The sequence below is a fragment of the Cetorhinus maximus genome, unplaced genomic scaffold, assembly GCF_964194155.1.
Source record: "Cetorhinus maximus unplaced genomic scaffold, sCetMax3.hap1.1 HAP1_SCAFFOLD_495, whole genome shotgun sequence".
Taxonomy (NCBI): Eukaryota; Metazoa; Chordata; class Chondrichthyes; order Lamniformes; family Cetorhinidae; genus Cetorhinus; species Cetorhinus maximus.
In genome coordinates this window covers 256,435-275,385 of record NW_027596437.1, presented here as the reverse complement: position 1 = coordinate 275,385, position 18,951 = coordinate 256,435, and the positions used below count along the sequence as shown (strand labels likewise).

General features: G+C 46.7%; 1 protein-coding gene across 1 annotated transcript in view; it reads right to left on the bottom strand.

Moving 5' to 3' along the window:
* The window catches only part of LOC144673867 (uncharacterized), a 28,255-nt gene extending 15,831 nt beyond the window's left edge, over positions 1 to 12,424 (bottom strand). Inside the window, 2 exon segments of the mRNA XM_078535506.1 lie at positions 9,448 to 10,650; positions 11,922 to 12,424. Of these exon segments, the coding sequence (XP_078391632.1) occupies positions 9,448 to 10,286 (839 nt within the window). The 5' untranslated portion in view covers positions 10,287 to 10,650; positions 11,922 to 12,424.
* Positions 12,425 to 18,951: the final 6,527 nt, after the last annotated feature.

Here is an 18,951-nt window from a genome sequence, read left to right as displayed (position 1 = left end):
GGCAGCGTGGCCAGACCCATCCTTCGCAACACCGGGGACAGGTAGAACCTCAGCACGTAGTGACACTTGGTGTTTGCGTACTGAGGGTCTACGCACCGCTTGATGCAGCCACACACAAAGGTGGCCATCAGTATGAGGGCGATGTTGGGCACGTTTTTTCCCCCTTTATCTAGAGGCTTGTACATCGCGTCCCTGCAGACACGATCCATTTTCGACCTCCAGATAAAGCGGAAGATGGCTCGAGTGATCGCCATCGCGCAGGAGTGTGGAATGGGCCAGACCTGCGCCACGTACAGCAACAGCGAGAGTACCTCACACCTGATGACCAGGTTCTTACCCGCAATGGAGAGGGAGCGTCGCTCCCACATGCCCAGTTTCCTTTTCACCATAGCCACTCGCTCCTTCCAGTTTCTAACGCATGCCCCGGTCCCTCCGAACCATATCCCCAGCACCTTCAGGCCGTCAGCCCTGACAGTGAAGGGGACAAAGGATCGGTCAGCCCAGTTCCCAAAGAACATGGCCTCGCTCTTCCCACGATTTACCTTGGCTCCCGAGGCCAGTTCGAACTGGTCGCAGACGTGCATCAGTCTGCGCACCGACAGCGGATCCGAGCAGAAGACGGCGACGTCGTCCATGTACAGGGAGGCTTTTACCTGAGTGCCTCCACTGCCTGGGATCGTCACTCCTCTTATGCCCGGATCCTTCCTGATGGACTCGGCAAAGGGTTCTATGCAGCACACGAAAAGGACAGGCGAGAGAGGACAGCCCTGCCTGACTCCAGATTTAATCGGAAAGCTATCTGTTTCCCACCCATTGATTGAGACTGCGCTACTGATGTTAGTGTAGAGCAGTTGGATCCAATTTCGAATTCCCTCCCCAAAGCCCATTTTGGAGAGCACATCCCCCATGTAGGTGTGCGATATTCTGTCAAAGGCCTTCTCCTGATCCAAGCTGATGAGGCAGGTATCCACACCCCTGTCCTGTACATAGGCAATCGTATCCCTGAGCAGCGCCAGGCTGTCAGAGATCTTCCTGCCTGGCACAGAGCAGGTCTGGTCAGGGTGAATCACCAATTCCAGAGCGGATTTGACCCGGTTGGCGATGACCTTGGACAGAATCTTATAGTCCACATTCAACAGTGAAATGGGTCGCCAATTTCTAATTTCCTCCCTTTCCCCCTTGTGCTTGTAGATGAGGGTGATGATGCCTTTCCTCATGGATTCTGACATGCTGCCGGCCAGGAGCATACTCTCGTACACTTCTAGCAGGTCTGGGCCGATCAAGTCCCACAGAGCCGAATACAACTCCGCCGGCAGGCCGTCGCTTCCGGGGGTTTTACTCTTCTCGAAGGACTCGAGGGCCTTAGTCAGTTCGTCAGGAGTTAGCGGTTTGTCTAGGCTCTCCCGCGTACTGTGGTCTAAGACCTCCGTGATAGAGGACAGGAAGGACTGGGAGGCCGTGCTGTCCGTGGGCTTCACGTCATACAGACCGGCATAAAAGGATTTGCTGATCCTCAGAATGTCGGACCGTGATGACTTTACTGAGCCGTCTTCTTCCTTCAGGCTGCTGATCACAGAGCGCTCTCTGTGTACCTTTTGGAAGAAGAAACGTGAGCACGTCTCATCCTGCTCCACGGAGCGGACTCTGGAGCGGAAGATGATCTTGGAGGCCTCCGAGGCAAAGTGCGAGGCTTGCTGGCCCTTCACCTCTTGGAGCTCCTCCTTGACATCGACCCCCATCGACTGCAGCCGGAGCAGATTCTGCATCTTTTCCTGGAGTCGGGACATTTCCCTCTGTTCCTTTCTAGCTTTCTGGGTGCCTTTGCGGATGAAAAACCTCTTGATGCTTCCCTTGATCACTTCCCACCAGTGTGTCAGGGACTCAAAGAGGGGTTTCACGGTTCTCCAACCTTTGTAATCCCTCTTGAGCTCCTCAATGTTCTCTGGGGTCAGCAGTTGCACATTTAGCTTCCATGCCCCCCTGCCCACCCTCAGGTCTTCCTCCAAGTGGCAGTCCGCCAGTAGGAGGCAGTGGTCAGAGAAGAACACCGGCTTGACGTCGGTGGATCTGACTGTGAATGCACGGGACACAAACAGGAAGTCTATCCTGGAACGAATGGACCCGTCTGGCCGCGACCAGGTGTATCTACGCTGCGCTCCGTCTGCAGGGTTGCTGAAGACGTCGTGCAGCTTGGCATCCTTAACTGTTTCCATCAGGGATCTGGACGTAGCGTCCAATCTGCTTCCGGCCCTGCCGGATCGTCCAGCCGCATCGATGATGCAGTTGAAGTCCCCGCCCAGAATGACCGGCCTGGAGGTCGCCAGCAGCAGTGGGAGCTGCTGAAAAACCTCCAGCCGCTCAGCCCCTTGTGCCGGGCCGTACACGTTAATTAACCGGAGTGGAGCGTTCTTGTACATTACGTCTGCTACCAGGAGTCGCCCGCCCACCACCTCCTTGACCTCGGAGACGGTGAAGTTGCCTCCCCGCAGCAGAATACCCAGGCCGGAGGAACGAGAGTCGTTTCCGCCCGACCAGATCGATGGCCCGTGGGACCACCATCGTGACCATTGCCTGTAGGAGCTGAGGTGCGGTATCGCACACTCCTGCAGAAACAACAGGTCAGCTTTGACCTTGGCTAGGTAGTCCAAGGTCGCAACACATCGCGTAGTAGATTTAATGCTACGCACATTTATGGATACAATCTTTAAACCCATATTAAAGCATTTATTCTCCTACCAAACCCACTGTCTCTGAGAGTCCCAGACCTTTAGTCTGCTCCTTCATACCCGTAGTGAGCTCAAATTCCTTCACTTTGGATGGGCTGAGGTAGATCTCCTTGGCCGTGTTCTGCTCCAGTGGCATCTGGAGGTTCACGTAGTGAGCGGGTTTTGAGATGACCTTTGCTGGAGAAGCTTCTCCAAAACTCACCCCCTCTGGGGGGTTGCTGTTCCCGGCTTCCTGGAGCTGGGGTGCGATGATTGCCTCACTGCTCCCAGATTCCAGGGGCTGTGGTGCACTGGCCTCCTCAGGTTGCAGGCAAAGTTGGGGTGCGCTGGTCTCCTTGTTGTCTCCAATTTTCTGGAGCTCGGGTGTCTCGTCCTCCAACGCCCTGGAGCTTTGCCGCCTCTTCTGTCGGTGCCGCTCTGGCACTTCATCATCCGAAGAGCTGCTGCCCTTGTCATCCGTGTCGGATGGGAGACGCCTCTTGCCGCTTCTCTGGGAAACGCCTTTGCTTCTTCTTCGCTCCCTCTTACTTTTCTTGTTCTTCACCGTCCGCCACTCCCCCTGCTGCTTTTCCACTGCTGCCTCCTCCTCCATTGATTCGCTGTCCTGAGGACTGGAAGGTTCAGGGGGTAGTGCTGTTGATTGGCTCTCTGTTGCCTCAATCTCTTTCTCCACCTTGTCTCTCTCTGTGTCCTCCTTTGTCCCGTTGAGCTCCCTGGGGGCCTTGGTGGTTGGAGTGACACGGAACCTTTCTTCTGCTTCCCCCTGGTCGGCTTTGGCTGCCTGTGCGTAAGTACGGCAGCGTTTGGGGCAGGTCCTGTAGAGGTGACTTGCCTCGCCACACAGGTTGCAGCACTTGGCCTGTTTGCAGTCTTTTGTCTGGTGCCCTTCCTGTTTGCAGATCTTGCAGAGGGAGGCGCTGCAGTTGGCCGCCACATGGCCAGCCTTGCCGCATGAGCGACAATGCTTGGGTTGCCCAGCGTAGACCAGGTAGCCACGGTTTCCCCCGATAGCGAAACTGGAAGGAGGGTGGAAAATGGCTCCCTTACCATCGGTCTTTAGCGTGACCTTAAACAGGCGTTTGCCTGTCCAGATCCCCAAGTCGTCTCGAATCTCGGTGCCGCTCCCCACCTTATCGAAGTACCTGGTGAGGAAGGTGACCACGTCGGCGACAGGGACGAAGGGGTTGTACACATGCACCATCACCTCACGTTCCCGTTGCAACGGCAGAGAAAAGTGCAGCTCCGCCGTCAGGATCTTCATCTCCGGCAGGTCTCTCTTCTCCTCGAACACCCTCAGGAGCCGGACGCAGTCTGCCACTCGCTTGAACGTCACGTCAAAATAACCACCTTTGCGGGAGTCGTGCAGGGTGAAGATCTCCGTAGCTTGGAAGCCGCACGCCTTCAACAGGATCCTCCTGGTGAAGAAGCCCCGATCCATAGGTGATCCTCCTTCGTCGCTGTGGTTCACCGTGACTCGGACGGTGATAGGTAACCCACGGTATGGATTCAGATTGCGATTGGTTATCGCCCTTCCATCCCAACCTTGCCTTGGCAGGACCATGGTGTCGCCCCTGCAACACTTGATCTTAGCCAAAAGGAAGACCAAAGCCATTGTCTTCAGTCACCACTACAAATTCCGTTCCCTAACCACTGAGTCCATCCCTCTCCCTGGGAACTGTCTGAGGCTGAACAACACTCTTCACAATCATGGTGTCAGATTTAACCCCAAGATGAGTTTCTGACCACATATCTACACCATCACTAATACCAGATATTTCAACCTCCATAACGTCGCCTGTCTCAACCCCACCCTAGATCATCTGATGCTGAAACCCTAATCCACGCCCGTGTTACCTTTAGACTTGACGATTCCAATACATTCCAGGCCAGACTCTCATATTCATCCCACCCCCACGTGGAAACATGTAATCATCCAAAACTCTGCCCCTGTGCTTTTTCACACCAAGTCCCGTTCATCCATTCCTCACCATTTTTGATTTATTCTTTTACAGGATATGGGTGACCCGGCTAGGCCAGCATCTGTTGCCCATCCCTAGTTGCCCTTGAGAAGGTGGTGGTGAGCTGCCTTCTTGAACTGCTGCAGTCCATGTGGTGGAGGTACACCCACAGTGCTGTTAGGAAGGGAGTTTAAGGATTTTGATCCAGTGATAGTGAAGGAATGACCATAGAGTTCCAAGTTAGGATGGAGTGTTTCTTGGAGGGGGACTTGCAGGTGGTGGTGTTCCCATGTTTCTGCTGACCTTCTAGGTGGTAGAGGTTGCAGGTTTTGAAGGTGCTGTCGAAGGAGCCTTAGTGAATTGCTGCAGTGCATCTTGTAGATGGTACACACTGCTGTCACTGGTGGAGGGTGTGAATGTTTAAGCTAGTGGATGGGGTGCCAAGCAAGCGAGGTGCCAAAGGATGCTTTGGCCTGGATGGTGTCGAGATTCCTGAGTGTTATTGAAGTTGAACTCATCCAGGCAAGTGGGCAGTATTCCATCACACACCTGACTTGTGTCTTGTAGATGGTGGACAGGCTTTGGGATGTCGGGAGCTTAGTTTCTTGCCATATAATTCCTAGCTTCTGACTTGTTCTTGTAGCCACAGTATTTATATGGCTGTTTCAGTTTAGTTTCTGGTCAATGATAATGTTGATGTCGTGTGTGATTGGCTCCTGGTGAAGCAATGATTCAGTTTTAAAATTTGCATCCTTGTTTGCAAATTGTTCCATGGCCTCTTCCCTCCCTATCTCTGTAATCTCCAATCACACACCCTCTGAGATATCTGCACTCTTCACATTCTGACCTCTTTAGCACCCCTGATTTTAATTACTGCATTGGTCACCAGGCCCAGGTGTGAAGCTCCGAAATTCCCTCCCTAAACCTCTTAACCTCTCTCCTATTCGAGATTCTTGTTACAATCTGCCTCTCCAATCAAACTTTGGCCATTTACCAAAATAACCCCTATGTGACTCGGTGTCAACTTTTGTTTTATGAAACTTGTCTGAAGCACATTAATCATGTTATATAAATACAAGTTGTTACTGTTTCACAACAGCCAGTTGTGCACAGTTAGTTTCTATAAGTAGCAATCAGACCAGTGACCGATTAATCCAGTTTCTTTAGGTGGTGTTAGTTAAAACACAAATGTTGGTCCCACTGCACCAGGAGAGCTCCCCTGTGGACAGTATGTGGAGTTGTTGAGGTCTCCTGAGCTGAGAGTGGGGCTGATTGAGCTGTCGGGCCTGCAGTGTACCTTGAAGAACCGCTGTCTGGGACCTTTCCTCTTAATTCACTGACTCCCAGTTGGACTTGTCTCTGCAGTAAAATAGTTAACTTTGAAGATCAATCTGAATTTAATCTTTGATTCAAAATCTACAACTTTTAATCAGCTTTAAAAGAGAAAGTTCTTGTGTTCCTTTAGAACCGTTCACACCCTCAGAACATCCCAAAGTGATTCACAGTCAATGCTGAATTTTGGGAGGACGAATGAGAGGCAGAATAAACTAAATGGTACAATTTTAAACAGAGTGCAAGAACAGAGTGACCTGGGAGTGTATAGACACAAATCTTTGAAGGGAGCAGGAAAGGTTTATCCAGCTGTTTTGTTTTACAGATAACCCTTGGCTTTATCAATGGAGACATGGAGAACAAAAGTAAGGAACTTATCCTGAATCTTTATAAATCACTGATTCATCCTCAAGTTTAAGTCGGGTGTTCAGTTCTGAGCACCACACTTTAGGAAAGATGTCAAGCCCTTGCAGAGGGAGCATGGGAGATTTACTAGAATGGAATTGGGAATGAGCAGTTTCAGTTTTGAGGAGAGACTGGAGAAGCTGAGATTGTTCTCTTTAGAGCAGAGAAGGTTACCAAGCAATTTAATAGAGGTGTGGACATTTTGAGGAGTTATCATCTACAAAGGGAGAAATTGTTTTCATTGGCAGGATGGTTGGTAGCTGCAGAACACAGATTTAAAATAATTGGCAAAAAATCCAGGGTGAAGATGAGAAGAGATTATTTTATTCAGTGAGTTCTGATGATCTGGAACACATTGTCTGAATGACTGGTGGAAGCAGATCCAAAGGTAACTTTCAAAAGTGATTTCGGCTTTTACTTAATAAGGAAAGATTTATATGAACATATGAAATAGGAGCATACGTAGGTCACTCGGCCTCTCAAGCCTGCTCCGCCATTCAATAAGATCATGGTTGATCTGTTTGTGATTCGAATTCCGCCTTCCCATCTATCCCCAATAGTCTTTGATTCCCTTGTCTAACCAGAATCTATCTACCTCTGCCTTAAAAATATTCAGTGACCCCACCTCTACCTCCATCTGAGGCAGGGAGTTCCAAAGTCACACAACCCTCTGAGAGAAAACATTTCTCCTCATCTCTGTCCTAAAAGGGCGACCCCTAATTTTCAAACAGTGCCCCCTAGTTCTGGACTCACCCACAAGAGGAAACATCCTTTCCACATCCACCTTGTCGATACCGGAACAGCAGGGGAGTGGGACAGAATGGTAACATTTTCAGAGACAGGGACAAAGAGCCAAATGGCCACCATTCCTGCTCTATTCTTCTATCATTTGAGGCTGGTACAGTGATGTTCCCCAAGGGTCAGTGCTGGGACCACTCTTTGTTTACTATATATAAATGACTAGAATTTTGGAAGGCAGAATAAAATTTCTAAATATGCCGATGATGCCAAACTTGAAGGAGTGGCAAAGAGTGACGATGATACAAATCGCCTGCAACAGGGCATGATAGGCTAGCAGAATGGGCAGGCAAGTGGCAGATGGAGTTGAATACAGAGAAGTGTGAGGTGATGCATTTTGGCAGAAGGGATTGGAAGAGGCAATATGAACTTAATGGCCCATTCTAAAGAGTGTGGAGGGACAAAGGGAGGGTGCATGTCCACTGATCTTTGGAGGCAGTTCATATTGAGAGAGTGATTAGCAAACCAGATGGGAGCCTGGACTTCAATAAATAGAGATATTGAGCACAAAAGCAGGAAAGTTATGCTGAAGTTTTATAAAGATCTGGTTTGGGCCAAATTAGAGTCCAGTTCTGTTCACCACACTTTAGAAAAGATGAGAAGGTCCTTGAGACGATGCAAAGGAGATTTACCAGAATGGTTCCAGGAATTGGGGTTTTAGTTATAAAGTTGGGTTGGAAAGGCTGGGATTGTTCTCCTTGGAGCAAAAGAGATTGATAGATGTACATACAAACATACGAATTAGGAACAGGAGGAGGCCACTCGGTCCCTCGAGACTCCTCCGCCATTCAATCAGATCATGGCTGATTGTAATTTTCTTGAGTTACTTCCTCCCTTCCATTTCTTGATTTGCAGCTATTTCTGGGATGTTATGACAGGTTTAGATCAGGTCAACAAGGGCAAGCTCTCGCAGGTGTCATTGGCAAGGTCACCAATTATTGCCCATCCATCATTGTCCTTGAGAAGGTGGTGATGAGATGCCTTTTAGGACATGGTTCTGGTATAACTGAGTGACTCAGAGAGCATTTCAGAGTCAGCCACGTTACTCTGATTCTGGAGTCACTAGGTGAGGTTAGGAGTACAGGTTCCTTTCCTAAAGGATGTCAGTGAACCAGTTAGACTTTTACAACTACACAGTAGTTTCACGTGATACCAGCTTTTTATTCAGTTAATAGAATTTAAATTCCCCAACTTCTGTGGTGGGATTTGAACTCACATCTACCAGATTATCAGGTCAGCTTCTGTGTTACCAAACCAGTAAGATAACCATTAAGCTACTGTACCCTTCTTTATATTAAGATCAAATGCCTGTTGTTTAATTATAGCAACAGTTAACAGGCTCATGTAAACTCCTCCTAATTTAATTGCAGACTTTAACCAACTTACTTTCAAAAGGTTTCTTGAAAACAAAGTAACACCTGCCTCAAAATGGTAGATTCAGGACTGTCACATTAAATATTCTAGAATAATTACCACAATCATTTCCAGACTGGAAACTTAAACCTGCCATTTCACTGTCAGTCAGGAACAGGTCACAGTTTTACACCAATCTCTGATTTGACAGCACGTTTCCAGCATTCACTGTTGTTCTTCCTGACTCTAAACATAGTTGTAAAGGAGCCTTCTGTTCCGAGTCTAGGAGCTCTGAACCATGAGCGGCTGGGACTTATTTCTTACACACCTCAGGATTAACCCACACGGAGACTTTGGTCAGTGGAGAGAGGTGAGAAAGACCAAAGTGCCGTTTGTCCCTCTCGGTGTGACCCTGAAGGACTGTGTCCAGGCTGAAGTTCTGTTCCTGCCGTACGATCTTCCCCCAGATTGTCCTTTCTGACCTCCAGCCAGGTGATGTTAAACACTCAGGACAAAAATCAACAACAATGTTTTTAAAACTGCAGATGCTGGAATTCTGAAATATAAACAGGAAATGCCAGAAAAACTCAGCAGGTCTGTCAACTTCTGTGGATAGAGAAACAGATTGAATGTTTTGAGTCCAGTATAACTCTTCCTCGAAGGACGAGAGTTATATGGACTCAAAACATTAACTCTGTTTCTCTCTCCACAGATACTGCGAGGCCTGATTTATTTCACAGAATATTAAACTCCAGCCCAGTTACAGGGATTATAAACATCAGCAGAAAGAAACACCAGCTGTTAGAATGAACACTGTTCAATCCTGGATGTAATAAACAGCAGCAACAACAGCAGAATCCAACCTCTGCAGTCACTTGTGAATTCGCTTGTGAGTCACCAGGTTGGATGACCGAGTGAATCCCTTCCCACACTCAGAGCAGGTGAACGGTCTCTCCCCAGTGTGAAGTCGCTGGTGTCCCAGCAGGCTTGATTTTTGAGTGAATCCCTTCCCACACACAGAGCAGGTGAATGGCTTCTCTCCAGTATGAATTCGCTGGTGTGTCAGCAGGTGGGATGAATGGGTGAATCCCTTACCGCACTCCGAGCAGGTGAATGGCCTCTCGCCAGTGTGAACTCTCTGGTGCTCCATGAGACTGGAAGACTGAGTGAATCCCTTCTCACACATGGAGCAGATGAACGGCCTCTCCCCAGTGTGAACTCTCTGGTGCTTCTGCAACGTGGAAGACTGAGTGAATCCCTTCCCACACAGAGAACAGGTGAATGGCCTCTCCCCAGTGTGAGTGCGTTGGTGTGTTACCACCTCACTTCTGCTTTTAAAACTCTTCTCACATTCTGAACATTTAAAAGGTCTCATGTCAGTGTGAACACGTCGGTGTGTCAGCAGGGTGGATAACTGTGCAAATTCCTTCCCACACACCAAGCAGGAAAATGGCCTCTCCCCGGTGTGAACTCGCATGTGCATGTGCAGCTTGGATAACTCTGTGAATCCCTTCCTGCACATGGAGCAGGTGAATGGTTTCTCCCCGGTGTGACTGCGCCGATGAATCTCCAGTTGGGATGGATAATTGAATCCCTTCCCACAGTCCCCGCATTTACAGGGTTTCTCTCCAGTGTGATTGCGTTGATGAGTGTCCAGCTCAGACGGGTAATTGAATCCCTTCCCACAGTCCCCACATTTCCACGGTTTCTCCATGGTGTGAGTGTCCTTGTGTCTCTCCAGGTTGGACGATCAGTTGAAGCCTCATCCACACACAGAACACGTGTACGGTCTCTCCCCACTGTGAATGGTGTGATGTTTTTTCAGGATCTGTAACTGGTTAAAGATCTTTCCACAGTCAGTTCACTGGAACACTCTCACTCGGGTGTGTGTGTCTCAATGCTTTTCCAGTCACACTGATGTTTGAAATATTTTCCCGCAGACCGAACACGCAAACATTTCCCCTTTCACAATCAAAGACCGATGATATTCAGGTCCTGATGAATCGAATGACTCTGTCAGATCCTGATGTGATATTTGACTTGAGTTTCCTGTCTGTAAATCCTCCCGTTCTAATCCCCTGTAAAAGGAGTTCACACAGAATTACTTAGAATATAGAGCACAGAAACAGACCATTCAGTCCAGCAAGTTTGTGCCCATATTTATGCTCCAAACTCATCCCCTTCCATTCCATCTGCTTCAAGTCAGCCTTTCAGCTTATCTTTCTATTCCCTTTTCTCTCATGTAATCAGTTAGTTTCCTTTTGAAACATCTAAGCATTTTGCCTCAATCACTTCCTGTGTCAACGAGTTTCACATTCTAACCAATCTCAGAGTGAACACATTTCTCCTTATTGGATTCCTCAGTAACTGTCTTGTATTTCTGGCCCCGAGTTTTGGATTTTCTCACACGTGGAAACATTTTCTCCACATTGACCAAGATCCCACATGGCAGACTGGGCAGGAAAGTAAAAGCTCATAGCACCCTAGAAGGAGTGGCAAATTGGATGCAAAATTGGCTAATGGCAGGAAGCGGTGGTGCATGGTCAATGTGTGTTTTTGTGAATGGAAGGCTATTTCCAGTGATGTTCTGCAGGCCTCAGTACTGGTTAACAATAAAAATAAAAGCTGTAAGAGTGCAGAAAGATATCACTGGACTAGTCAGGTGGGCCAAGTGCTGTCTTCACACACTAAGGATACCCTCCATCATGTTCTGTGGCACTACCGCTGTGCTGAATGAAATAGATTCAAAGAGGATCCAGCAGCTCAAAATTAGACATCCATGAGGCGCTGTGAGCCATCAGCAGCAGCAGAATTGTATTCAACCACAATGTGTAACCTCATGGCCCAGCCTATCCCTCATTTCTGCCATTACCATCAAGCTTAGGAATTAACCCTGGTTCAATGAGGAGTGTAGGAGAGCAGCGGACTGCAGTAGTTCAAGAAACAGTGATGGACTGCAGCGGTTCATGAAGGCAGCTCATCACCATCTCCTCAAGGGCAATTAGGGATGGGCAATAAATGTTGGCTTAGCCAGTGATTCTCACATCCCATGAATGAATTTAAAAAATGTGTGGCAGCGCCAGGCATATTGAGAAATGAGGCATCCGCCTGGTGAAGATACAACACAGGACTACAGACATGTCAAACAGCGGAAGCAGAATGCAACAGACAGAGCTAAATGATCCCAATAGGTTAGATCTAAGCTTTGCTGTCCTGCCACATCCAGTGGTGAATGGCGGTGGACAATTAAACAACTCACTGGAGGAGGAGGCTCCACAAACAACTCCAACCTCAATGATGATGCCCAGCATGTCAGTGCAAAAGACAAGTTGCATTTGCAGCTTTTTACCTTCCACATTAAGATGCTGATGATATTCAGGTTCTGATGAATCGAGTGACTCTGTCAGATCTTATTGTGATGTTTGGTTTGAGTTTCTCATCTGTAAATCCTTCCTCTTCTAATACCCTGGAAAAAGAGCTTCAAAAGCCACCAATATCAGTGCAGAATAAATATTCAGAAGTAACAAAGAGTTTGCTGTCTATAATTCCACCTCGTGCCCCACGGCTTCTAATCCCCTCTAAAAGGAATTTTCAAAAGCCATCACTGCCAGTACAGGATAGAAATCTCTCCTCCAGCTCCAGGCCGCAGAACGATCACGCTTGCGCCGTCTACACAATGCCCCCTGCATAAAGATCGCGACGGCGCATGCGGCCTAGTGTGTATTCACCCCCGATAAAGATGGCGACTGCGCATGCGACCTAGTGCCTATTGGCACCGATAAAGATGGAGGCTGCGCATGCGGCCTATTGTACATTGACCCCAATAAAGATAGCAGTCGTTAACATGGTTGTAATTAGAAGCGCTACAGCTGTCGAATCGCTCGGTGCAAACGCACCGATAGATTCTGATAGATCCTTGTTCGGACCTTCAGGCCTACGCCTGATTTTTATGACGCCTCCCCGCACATCTCCAGGCTCATCGATCCCACCAAGTGGCCGCTGCTTCCCAGCTGCAGATGTGAAAAACAAGCCTGTGTCAGTCGGCATGCGCCAAGACTGTTCCATACTGCGCCTGCGCAATAGTCTCCTGTGGTGTGGATAGGGGGCATTCTGCACCGCGGGGAATGCTGGGTGAATGATCCGCCATTGAACATTCCACTTAGTTCATAGTGGTTTTTTGTTGTAATGGAGTGGACACTTGGGGAAATTGATAAAATTAGGAAATAAATTGGACTGAAACTGAAGTGAACGGACTCTCCATTATCCAGGAGAAAGAAGGGAATTGGAAATTGATGAACAATCGACAGTCCCTAAAACAGCAACAATAACAGCAGAATCCAACCCGTGCATTTACATGTGAACTCAGTCGTGTCTTAGCGAGTCGAGTGAATGAATCACTGGGGACAGGCTATCAACAAATATTCATCATAAGCCCAGCATTCCCCAGAGCTACCACAACTATAGTTCCTTAATCCATACACCCTGTAGGGATTCAATTTCATTCCCTTAGCTTCTCCATCAAAACCACATCTGTTCTGATGTTGCAACCTCCTGTAACAGCACCTCAGATATAGCCTCCTTTTTCCTCAACTGAAGATCTCCCATCCCCACCCCCAACCCCTAGATATTGTGTTTGACAGGTCCTTCGACCATGCTCGAACCAATTCCCTCACATCTTCCACTCCCTTACAGAAGCCCGATGGGTTTCCCATTATCCTCACTTTCCACCCCACCAGCCCCCATATTCAACAGGTCATCTCCAGTGTGATGCTGCCAGCAAACTTATGTTCCCCTTCCCCCTCTCCTTTCAAAATTTCAAAGGGACTATTCCCTCTGTGATCCCCGATCCACTTCTCTCTCACCCCCTACAATCAATCCCCTGCTCACAGCATCTTTCCAAGTGAACAAAGGCAATGTATCACCTACCCTTTTATCCCCTCCTCACCATCCAAGGCCCCAAACTCTCCTTCCAGGTGAAGCAGCGGTTTATAAGTACTTCCTTCAATTTAATATACTACATTTGCTGTTGTCAATGTTGCCTCCTCTACATTGAGGAAACCAAACACTGGTTGGGTGACTGCTTTGCAGAGATCTCTGCTCAGTCTGCAATCGTGACCCCGAGCTTCCAATAACCTGCCATTTTAATTCTCCACCTTCCTCTCACGCTGATATCTCTGTCCATGGTTTACTGTCATGTTCCAATGGAGCTCAATACAATCTCAACAGCACCTCATCTTTGCATTAAGCACTTTACTATCTCCTGGACTCAACAATTTCAGACTGTAATCTCTGATTTCCCATTTTGTTTTATTTCTTTTCGTATAAGGTCATAACTGGAAATGTTAACTCATTTTCTCTTTCCATAAATGCTGGGCTTGCTGAGTATCTGCAGCAATTTCTTTCTTTCCTTCAGATTCCCAGCATCACCTGGGAATTGAACACAGGTCACAGTGCAGAAAGTACTAAATTCTAACCACTAGGTCACCTGGAAAGCAGGTGCATGGCAGTGATATAAGTGATCAGCGGAAATCTATCATACAGAGTGTAAACATGGAATGGACATGACAATGAAGTTTATGCTCTTTGTAGGTCATCATACACGGGCAGAACTAAACAATCAGCAAACTGACCGATTCGAGCCTAGGAACTAAATCTCCAAACCTCAGTAAGGCTGCAGTTAACCTCACACCATAGACTGTACTCACTGAATGACTGACCCCCATCGGCAGAGATTTTATGCTGTGGACCAAAGGGCTGCAAGTGACCCAGGGCCATCATTTCAATCTGATTTAAATATATGGCGTCATTGTAGGAGAACAGTGGGAGGAGGAAGTGATGATGAATCTACAGAATCCTCTGATGGGGTCTGTTCTAGTCTGGGTTTGACCTCATAAAGGGACCGGCAGGTTCGGGCTCGGCAGCGGCCAGGGAGATATTGAGCATCTGGGTTGTGCTTAGGATGTTTATATTCGATAAGGATGACTCCAGTCGTACTGTATTCAAACTAAAGTGTTAATATTGTTTCACTTTTTAATACTCGGTCTTGTCTTCTTCCTGAACGCATGTTACATTGGAGATTCAGTTACTCAGCCCAAGGCATCAAAGAGCGTGAGAGAAGGTGGAACAATCACTTCAATATGTACCCATAGCACTGCATAAAACTTGTATTATTTATATTGGTGCTGGCAACAACCAGACAAGGAACTCCAGTTTGTTGTGTGGAGATGGTCTTGGGATGAACAACAACAGACAGAAGATGACTTCGGAATTCGTTTCTCATCTGAGCTCCAGGCCACAATTAAATTCACCAGTTTAACTGTTTCGGGGCTGCAGCTGGCTGAATGTGCCGTGTATTACTGCGCTCTTTCTCAGACTCATAATGATGGAAAACTGTCTCACCTCTGTACAAAACCTACCTTTGGACTGTGGCTGGGCGCTCCTGTCTGTTGGGTGTCAGATAGAATCTCGGCAGACACAGCCATAATGTGGCTGTCAGGCGCTCAGACACAGATCTAGAGGAAATCAAATTAACCTCGGGTCAAACTATCACACAACTGTCTCCAGGAGCAGCCAAGAAAACAAATTGAAGAATCCAATCGGATAGACAGATCCATCAGAGAAAAAATGTACAAGTTAAACCTTCCTTCCTGCTTCTGATCAAATATTTATCTCCTTAAAATCATGGCTCAATATTCAGATCAGCACAGAGACAACGATTTCTGACACTCAAGAACATTCCTCAGTGTCACAGAATCAGTCTGTTGTGAGCCCTTCACACAAGGGGCTGCTTCCTGTCTCCATCTCAGTGTGTGTCAGCTCACAGCAGCGTGACTCAGCACCGTGTCAGCATCTGATCGCCCTTATATCAGGCGTCAGCAGCTGGAGCCCAGGTATCTTGAGCGAGGGGAGTTTCTGTTTGAGAGTTTCACTGGTTTCTGTCACTGAGAGCCTCGGGGAGCAGTAACACTCTGCAATGTCTGTCAGTTGTAGCCCTCAAAGAGTCAACATGGTGAACTTAAGCTCTGCTGAGAAACGAGCTGTTGTAAAATCTGCTTTATCTGCATAACCGCTGGTGTATTTCATCAGAATAAACTTGGGCTGTGTGCCTGGGGGATGCCGGGACCAGTATAAATAATTGATGCTCCGTGTGCCCCCATAGAGACAGTGCAAAGTCACCACTTTTCCTTCTAATGTAACTTCCCGAGGACAGAGGTTGAGTGACAGAATCTCCAAGGCTCAGATCTGAAGAAAATGTTCGAACAGGAAAAACTCAGTCCTGCGGGTTTTAAAAATTCTAGCTCAAATAATGTTCAGAAAACTAATTAAAGAAGTAAATGTGTTTAACCCATAATTACCTGTCAGAAACGCACCCCGCACAATTCAGATGCTGAGGAGCCGCATTGTCTCTATCTGCTCTGTGAAAGGAGAGCTGGATATTTGAAGACAACCGTTCTAAACCCCACCCTCAATAATCTGCTGTCGTGTCTCAGGATGTTCTCACCTCCTTATATCAGTGAATGGAAACACCCCGAACTGGGCTACAGTCAGTCTGCTTACAGGGGGAATGGTTCCACTGTTACAGACCGAGTGGGAATAACATTCCTGTGTGACATGGTGGAGGTTTACTGACCTTCTGACTATATCGTTGAGGTCTACGATTCCTCAATTTAAAGGTGCAGGTTAGTGTGGCATTACTTTCCTCATTAACTGTCACAAGAGGATCCCTCCCACTTTCCACTGTTTCTTTGTTATATAGACATAAAATAATAGTAATGATCGCCATCACCATCATCATCATCATCATTGAAACCTCTGATGAGTCTCTGAAAAGGCAGCTAGCTCTCTGCAACAGAGAAGATTCTCCACATGTCAAATTTGAAGGTGGATGTTTGAATCTTGAATCAAAATATGATAAACAACATCAAGTTCAGAACTATCATGTTACAGGATATCTGTAATCACAGAAGAGTAAAGGTACATTATAAGCAGTGTACATCCATCATGTATTCTTCTGTCTTTATGTCTGCCTTCATATACCCCATTCATTTCAGTTTTCCTCCTTTTTATCTCTGTCTGTGTAATAATGATACATATGTAGATACACAGATTCTCATCACAGTCTCTTTCCCACATCGTGAATTTGTCGGGATCACATGTATCACCGAGCCCTCAGTGAACCATTGGGTTCATGGGTTGAAGCCAAGTTCAAATAATTCCAAAGTATCTCTTACCAGATGCAGTTAATGCTGAGCAAATGGAAACAGTCTCGTTATAATACCGAGAGAAACTTGTCAGTCATGTCAAATCGGAAATAATATTCATCATTCTGATGAAAATAGAACTAAGAAACATTTGAGGAAAAGAAACCCATCATGACAATTGGAATGTGAACTGTCTGGTTCAATGAGCGGTCAGCAAATGGTTCCAATGCAGCAGGATCGTCGAGTGATTAAGGTGTTGGACTTGGGTTCAATAAACAAATGCTCAAGTGAGTTGAACACCCCCCACCTAGCCTCCTCCTGGAGGTTTGCCAGAGTTGTTTCCGTTTTTGTTGAGCGAGGAATATGGAGGTAAGGGAATGATGCTGATAGGCAGATCAGTAATTCTCTTAGTGAATTCAAAGTAGTGTCAATGGCTGAATGACCTCCCCCTGTTTCTATTGAAGAACAATATATATTCCAAATACGGTGGAGAGTGGGATTGATGGAGAATGATGCAGAGTGAGAAAGACAGATACATAGAAAGAGAGAAAGTTAGTCTGACAGAGAGAAATTACAATCAATTTATTTCCTAAAAAGGCAGGCTTGGCACAGAGTGTGGCCCATCACAGATGAGTTGAAGAATTTAAAAGAAGCTCTTGGAAAGTCGAGTATTGAAGACAAATGGGATTAAAAAGACTAAATCTTGGAGTGTTTAACAAAATAATGATGTAAAATGTTGGGGGAGTGGGGTGGTGGTGGTATATGAACTCCTCCTATTTCTGTGTTACACTTCCCTATTTTTTCCAATTAAGTAAAAACAACCAATCAGACATGGAATGCCTGAGACTGCTTGCTGTCAACAACACATTTCCCCTCTCTAACCTCAGTATTGGAGAGAAGTGCACCTGTTAACCGTTTCCTATTCAGTTTCCCATTTCCACACAGAACAGTTAAACGAGTGGTTTCTGCACTGCAGTCACTGAGAGCTCAATGTCCATTGATCAGTAAAACCGTCTTCAGTCACGTTAAAATTACTTAATGGGACAAGATTAAAACACAAACAGCTGGGAATCAGAAATAGAATCAGTTTCACAAGTTAAAAGGATTTCCTGGATCTAAGTTCATGAGAAATAGCAGCAGAATAGATCATTGGGCCCCTCCAGCCTGCTCCATCATTGAATATGATCATGGCCGATCGTTGGCTTCAACTCCACTTTTCTTCCTGTTCCCCATTTCCATTGATTCACCAAGAGAGCAAAAATTTGTCTATCTCAGCCTTAAATGTATTCAACAATGGAGCATCCGAAATCCTTTGGAGTACAGAGTTCCAAAGCCTCACAACAGCATGAGTGAATAAATTTCTCCTCTTCTCAGTCCTAAATGATTGGCTCCTAATCCTGAGTCTGCGCCCCGTGTTTTTGATTCTTCAGCCAGGGAGACAACCTCTCCATGCCTGCCCTGTCAAGCTCCTCCAGAATCTTATATGTTTCAATGGGATCACCTCTCATCTTTTAGCTCCTGAGATTATAAGACCAATTTACTCAGTCACTCACCATAGGACAACCATTTCATCCCAGGGACCAAGGTGGTGAACCTTCACTGTACTACCTCTAATGTATTCTTAAATCTGGAAATCAAAACTGCACACAGGGTCGCAATTGTGGTCTCAGCAAAGCCCTGTATAATTGTAGCAAGACAACTTCATTCTGGTACTCCAATCCCCTCGCATTAAAGGCTAAATAAGGATGATGAAAGGCAATAAAGGCCAATGAAACAACAAATGGCAATGGACTCATTCTTCCTGGAGACAGAATAAATGAGAGAATAATATTTCACAGAGAAAGAATATTTTGCATCTGTCTTTACCAAGGAAGATGCTACCAGGCTACGGTGAAATAGGAGGTAATTAAAACACTAGGAGTATTTAAAATTGATAAGAAGGAGATATTAGGTAGGCTGTCTATGCTCAAAGTTGATAAAGCACCAGGACTGAATGAGTTGCATCCAGGGATAATGAGGGAAGTGAGAGTGGAAATTGTGGAGGCAAAGGACATAATTTTCCAATCTTACTTAGACTCAGAGGTGGTTCAGAGGACTGGAGAATTGCAAATGTTACAATTTTGTTCAAAAAGGGTAAAGATAAGTCCAGTAACTACAGGTCAGTCAGTTTAACTTCAG